Source organism: Anarrhichthys ocellatus, unplaced genomic scaffold (assembly GCF_004355925.1).
Source record: "Anarrhichthys ocellatus isolate YVR2014 unplaced genomic scaffold, GSC_Weel_1.0 scaffold500, whole genome shotgun sequence".
Classification (NCBI taxonomy): Eukaryota; Metazoa; Chordata; class Actinopteri; order Perciformes; family Anarhichadidae; genus Anarrhichthys; species Anarrhichthys ocellatus.
Window position 1 is genome coordinate 491 of NW_022280474.1, and position 6731 is coordinate 7221.

Sequence of the window (6731 nt, forward strand, 5' to 3'; positions counted from 1 at the left end):
AAGTGTTTGATGTTTCATATCAAACAGTACAAGATAGATGAGAGAAAGAAAGATCTGTATACAATTCCCTACGCAGCAGCTAGCTATAGGCTAGCTATAGGTATAGCTAGCTGCTGGGAACAGATATGGATTTTACTATCCGATTTTTGAGTGAGCAGTTCCTCCTGGAGGACAAGACTATTAAGACTATTCTATGAAAATCAAAACAAGAACGCCAGCACCAAACAACAGACGAAGTTTGCAACTATCTGGTGAAGATAGTGGAGCATTTAGCAGCTAAAAAGCCATATCTGTCTCTCAGGAGTTGGTGGAGCCCAAAACAGAGCTAAAAGGAGAGGTAATTACAAGCAGGCTGTTCTCATACACCGTTCGTAGCTATACCGACTAAAAAAAGCACATAGTGATTCGTATATATAGCCCACAAAATCAAGTTGTATGTATTCCGTGTAATCGTGACTAAGGAAGTAAAAAGAGCGACAAACACCATGCAGATAGGAGGTCGGGTGGATGGGTGGGTAAAACGCTTGACTTTTGTCCAGGAGGCCACTGTTCATGTCAGTTGTGTTACCAGAAATCATGTTGATTTATTTGTCTTGTAACTTCCATTCTTACTTCTGTACTTATTTTAACCCAAAACACAACCTTTACCTGAACCTAAGTAAGTAGTTTTGTTGTCTACACCTAACCCAGTTGGTTCCCATGAAGACAGAAGTTCATTTTGAAGAGACAAAATGAACATGTGTTGCTGGCCGTTCGTAGGACAATGCACAGAAAATTAAGAATAGCTTTCATTAAGATGTCATACGAACCATTATATGAAGAAACACGTTGTTACACGTCAAAGTTAGGCAGGAGCTTTTATTACAAGCATTCATCTTGTTGCTCAGGGCCTGAACGACCGCTTCGCCATGTTCATCGATAAAGTCCGGCATCTGGAGCAGCAGAACAAGATGCTGGAGATGGAGCTGGTGACGCTGCGGCAGAAGCAGGGCGAGCCATCCCGCGTTGCCCACCTCTACCAGCAGGAGCTGAGGGACCTGCGGACGCAGGTGGAGGAGCTGAGCAGGGACAAGAACCGCATCCTGATCGAGAGGAACAACATGGAGGATGAGCTGCAGGTAAAACCACAGGGTAGTGAAGGGTGAGGAAATTGATTGGTTACTTTTCCTTGCTAGCCCCTCTCATCTCCCATCCTCTCATGTCTCATTTCAGAAGCTCAGTGGGAAGTGCGACGAGGAGATGAGGGCACGCGAGGAAGCCGAGCAGACCCTGAGGTCCTTCAGGAAGGACGTGGACGACGCCACGGCCGTCCGCCTGGACCTGGAGCGCCGCTTGGAGTCGCTGATGGACGAGATCGCCTTCCTGAGGAAAGTGCACGACGAGGAGATCCAGGAGCTGAGCTGCATGATGGAGGAGCAGCACGTCACCGTGGAGCTGGAGCTCGCCAAGCCGGACCTCACCTCGGCCCTAAAGGAGATCCGCAGCCAGTACGAGTCCATCGCCTCCAAAAACATGCAGTCGGCCGAGGAGTGGTACAAGAGCAAGTTCGTCAGCCTCAGCGAGCAGGCCACCAGGAGCAACGAGGCCATGAGGGCCAGCAGAGAGGAGATCAGCGAGTCCAGGAGGCAGCTGCAATCCAAGACCATTGAGATAGAGAGCCTGAGGAGCGCCAATGAGTCTATGGAGAGGCAGATCTCAGAGATGGAAGACGCACACGGCGTTGAAGCCACGGCCATGCAGGTAAGCAATCATAGTCATCAGCACTACTGTATCGTAGTCCTTTTAAAGTTCTACAAGGAACGTTCATTTTGTGTTGATTTTGTCGGTCCCTGTGGATGAAAGTGGAAGTGCTTTCCGAGAACCTGATTTCTGACCCACACCAATACAATGGAGGTGAATGGAACTTCCTTTGGGTGTTCATAGCATTGAAAAATTATTTTCTTTTTCTTCCCAGAAACAGTGTTTCACATACTGTTGCTAATCCACCGAACGAACAACAACAGTTTTTAGGGACTATTTCTTTGATAGAAAGTAGTTCCATGGGCAAATAAACCTGAGCAAATACAAAAAAGGTGTAGTAAAAACAATATATATATAATTTGTGTCAAGTAACTCTTTAATATTTGACTTAACATTTTAAATGAGCATAACACAAAATAATCTTACGTATAAATACACCAAAATCTCATAGTATACGAAGTTGCTGTGACAGAATCATACTCTAGAAATACACCATCCATTTACAGTATATGCATCCATAAAACTATTTTTAAAAAGTGATGTAATGATTTATGTATGGGCCTACAGATAATGGCTAAAGTGAAATCAAATCCATGCAGTTTTTTATGCCTTCTCACCTGCAACAGCTTTGGCCGTAAATTATGTTGTCCATCAGTCTGTCCCACATGTGAACGAGTTATATCAGGAATGCCATGACGGCTTTTCTTAAAATTTGCCTCAAAAGTCCACAAGGATGAACTGATACAATTTTGGTACATAACTCATTGTATTACATAAGTATTGATATGCTAATTATGACAATATCACACAAATGTCTAATGAGAAAAATGATGAAGTGATGATGATGATGGACAGACATGGATGTAAACTGCAACTTGACCGGTTGGCAGAGGCATTCAACCTCTAGGTGGTAATTCTAGTTGAGCATTGAGACAGAGAAATATACCGTCCTTGGGAATTGAGACATTACACATGACAAATACTAGACTTCCTTAGCACTAGAATTGTAAAATTGTCAAAGTAGAACCTCCTCCTATTAAAATGTGCATTTACCTGCTGAAGCACTGCTGGCACAGTCTGCGTGGTGGACATTACTGTCAACAAATCTGAATAATAGGATTGGAAGGGAGCAAATCTCGGGGTCAAGTTCCTCATGAATTATGTCACAGCCGGAGTAAAGCTGTTAGCTAACTGCACACAGCAGAAGGGCCCAACCTTCATATGTCAAGGACTGAGTCCAGGCGAGGAATCCAGTGTGCTTACCATCTCAGAATTCAAAGCAATCATTCATGCCAGTGTTATTAGCCATGGGGGAAAAAGGTTTTGAAAAATCCACCTGACGTTGATGATAAAACCTCCAGAAGTCACTTTATTATAGCATATAACCTTACCTCAAAACCACAGCATTGTACTTTGGTTCTTTGAACAAATTAAATGAGATATAGCAACAGTTTGTGAAATAGTCACAAAATGCAATTTATTCGTTTTGTGTACAGGAACATGAATTGTCAGGGTTTTTTGTGTCGATGGGATGACATTACGTTACAAAAATAAAAGTTAGGTTTAGGAAACAAAACAAAATCTCTTTGGGACAAGCGGCATCTTGCACCGATCTCATGGTTAAGGCTGTTCTTATCCAGCGTTCGTAGCTATACCTTCATAGATATCCCACAAAACCAAATTGTACGTAATCCACGTAATCATGAACAAGACTGGAAATGCCCACATAGGGTGGGCAGGTCTGGAGTTGGATGGGTTAAACAAAAAACCTTTCACCAGGAGGCCGCTGTGTGAAACGAGAACCGTTTTATGGTTGAAAGTCCCCTCCCATGTTTTTTCTTTATATTTAATTCTACGTCACAACCTCTGAGCATTGCATCGTCACGTGGATGCATTTAAGTTGTGCGTCCACCACGAAAAAGGATCCTAACTGACTTTCCATTGGCATTGTTTTCGTCTTGAGCGACACCAAAGTAACGGACAAATCGTGTCCATCTACACGAAACCGAAAGATTACATTTGGAAAAAAAATGTCATGACCTGCAATAATACTGGGCTGGATTTATTGCGTTAATTAGTGAGCTTTAGAGTTGCAGGTTTGGACAGAGCCAAGCTAACTGTTTCACACTGCTGCCATTCTTTGTGCTAAACTACGCTAACTGGCTGTAGCTTCACATTCAACCAACAGACATGAGAATGGTATCAATCTTCTCATCTAACCCTCGGCGAGAAATATATTTGGCAAAATGGCGAACTTCCCTTTACTATTCCTCAGGTTACAGCTTATAACGCCGTCCCAGCCGCCAGCGTCGCCGTGTTAGTGTAGCGCCCCCTCAGGTAAACACCATTAGCTCTGTCAGTACGTAGTTTGTGCTGTTAGCACGATTAGCACGATCATGTTGAGAGCCGTTTAGAGGCAACAGAAATAGAACACTTTTGTGTCAAGATCGTCTAATTCAGGTTCAAGGTCTGCAGTCAGAACACAACCTTTTTTAGTGTGCGGGAGTCGCTTCAGCAAGCCTGTGAGACTGACTGAAACAGTTCTTAGCCAATTGACCCTGCGTGTCTATTAGATTAACCTCTGACCTGCTAAATCGGATACAGGAAGGCCTTAGAGATGCTACAGCTAATCCCCAAAGGTTTTGCATTCCAAAAGGAAATGGCCAACAGTTATACCACAACAAAAGCCTGTATCGTAGTAGATTAAAAACAGTCTGGATACAGCACATGCTAAGTGAGTGAATGTGTTTGGCATTGCTGATAATCCCCCTCCTTTTCTTGTTTCCTATTTAACAGGACACTATCGGCCACCTGGATACTGAGCTGAGGAACCTGAAGGGTGAGATGGCCGAGCACCTGAGGGAGTACCAAGACCTACTCAATGTTAAGATGGCCCTGGACATAGAGATCGCTGCCTACAGGTGCTGATCTGCACCCAAAGATCTCTTTAACTTAGTTCAGATTCTCGTAGCGCATTGTGAGGTACATTGAGTCTGTGTGTGTCCGGTCTGACATTTCTTTGCTTTGGTCCCAAACGAGGAAACTGCTGGAAGGGGAGGAGACTCACTTTAACTCGGGGATGTCGTTCGGTGCTGCCGGCTACGGCTACCAGCCCCGGGCCTCGGCCAACTCCTCCCGGGGCAGCCAGAGGGAGAAAGACGGGGTCATGAAGGAGAGCTTCAAGGAGAGCAGCGAGGAGAAAGATGAGGCAGACATCAACTCCAACAACTGAAGGAAGATAGACAGGCAGATGTGGTCATGTGCGGTGTCTGCATAGTGAGTTCATAGTCGCATGCTGTATTTAAGGACAACGCATTTTGGAATTGGAGCCAAAAGTCAATATTTTGGGGGTGATAATCAATGCCTTGTTCTTCCTGGAGCATGTGTGTCAGTCTTTAGAGGATCTTCGGAATCTAAAACGAGGAGTTTGTCAGCATTACAAAGTTGTAAATGTTCAACTCTAAAAAAAGAAATCTAACATGAAAATTTTGACCAAATGTCCTGTGCATCTCCAGAGGAAATGGATCATGTCGAACCAATTAGGACATTATTAAATATGCGACGAGAAATTGAAAGTTCTGGGGACGAATTTTACTGACATGTGAGAGAAAGAAAAAAAGATAGAGACTTGAATGTTAGCGTAGTTCCACGTGTCTGTTGTTGCAGCATCTTTTCATGTTGTGCTATGACGTTGAACTTAAAGAGGTAAACTGCAATGTGAATAGCAACAGTCTCCTTATAATTAATAAAGCACTTCAGGGTGTGTGGAGGATGACCGTGCGTTGCATTTCGTGGTTGCATGACATTACAAAGTTTAGATGTGCTCTGCGTTGCTAACATAACCGCTGCAGTATTCTGTGTTGTAATAGCCATCGTGGTTTATTACCATGTTACACACTGTAAAGCATTAGCTGTGAAAAATATTCAGTACATGTTAGTCCAACTAGCTGCAGTGTCAATGTATACACCTACTGAAAAAATAAATACTTGCTGTTGTTTCAGTTGAGATGAATAAAGTCAGATGACTGACTAATGGTTTTCTCTGCTTTTATTATACAAATCCATGTATTCACAACTACAGGACGTTCTCTGATGTTTCACACAAGCACCAGATAGAAACAGAGAATTTTAAAAAACCGCATATTGCATCAAATACTTGTTATTCAGTGTCAAGACGAGTAAAGTCATTGCTAAAATGCTCCTTAATACTTTCTCGTATAGCTTGCATGCTTATAAAATAATTTAGTGTAAAGTATCTTTGTAACTCACACTAAGATGAGGGTGCAGAAACTTTAAAAGCACTTTCACCAAAAATGGATTATTTATTTATATATATATATATATATAAATAAATAAAAAATGTGTCTGCATGATTGACCTGAGGTTGTAGCTACTGGTAGTTTTAGACATCAGCAGAGAAGAGAGATAAAGAGGCAGTTTGTGTAACTATATCTAATATTTTCAAAGATGATAAACCTTACGTGCATAATTCTACTGGTTTCCTGACTTCTGTATCAAATCCAAGGATTTGCAGCACTTTGAGCCGCTCGCTAACCACTTCTACTGAAAGGAAATATTTGGCCTTTGAAATGAAGAATTAATTAATTGTAAAAACTTATTAAACAAGTACATAAGTGCTCGTAGACTGAACAATTTAGTCACTGTTGAGCAATTATGTACATTTTCTGTATGCTGGTAATAAATATTGTAGGCTTGAACACAAAACAGGAAACATTTACCAGTCATTTATTAATTCATTCTGACAAAAGCAAGTAGGAGGTATTTTTAAAAAAACATATCAAAGATTATACAAAACTACTTTTGTCATCCGGTGAGAATCAAGAAGACAGCCTGTACAAAAGCTTTTTAAATTAATGAGCAAATCAACAAGAAGCACGTTGTAATTAAAAACAGAGTGTAGATCTGAACTCCATATCTCTCTCTCACACACACACACACACACACACACACACACACACACACACACACAC

General features: G+C 42.1%; 1 protein-coding gene across 1 annotated transcript; it reads left to right on the top strand.

The window, feature by feature from the left end:
• Positions 1-887: 887 nt before the first annotated feature.
• On the top strand, positions 888-5614 carry LOC116401520 (alpha-internexin-like; the record flags this gene model as incomplete). Its single annotated transcript, XM_031879962.1, has 4 exons — positions 888-1118; positions 1213-1740; positions 4537-4661; positions 4780-5614. Coding segments are annotated over 4 exons (1077 nt in total), but the record flags the coding sequence as incomplete, so codon positions are not given.
• Between the last annotated feature and the right edge of the window lie 1117 nt (positions 5615-6731).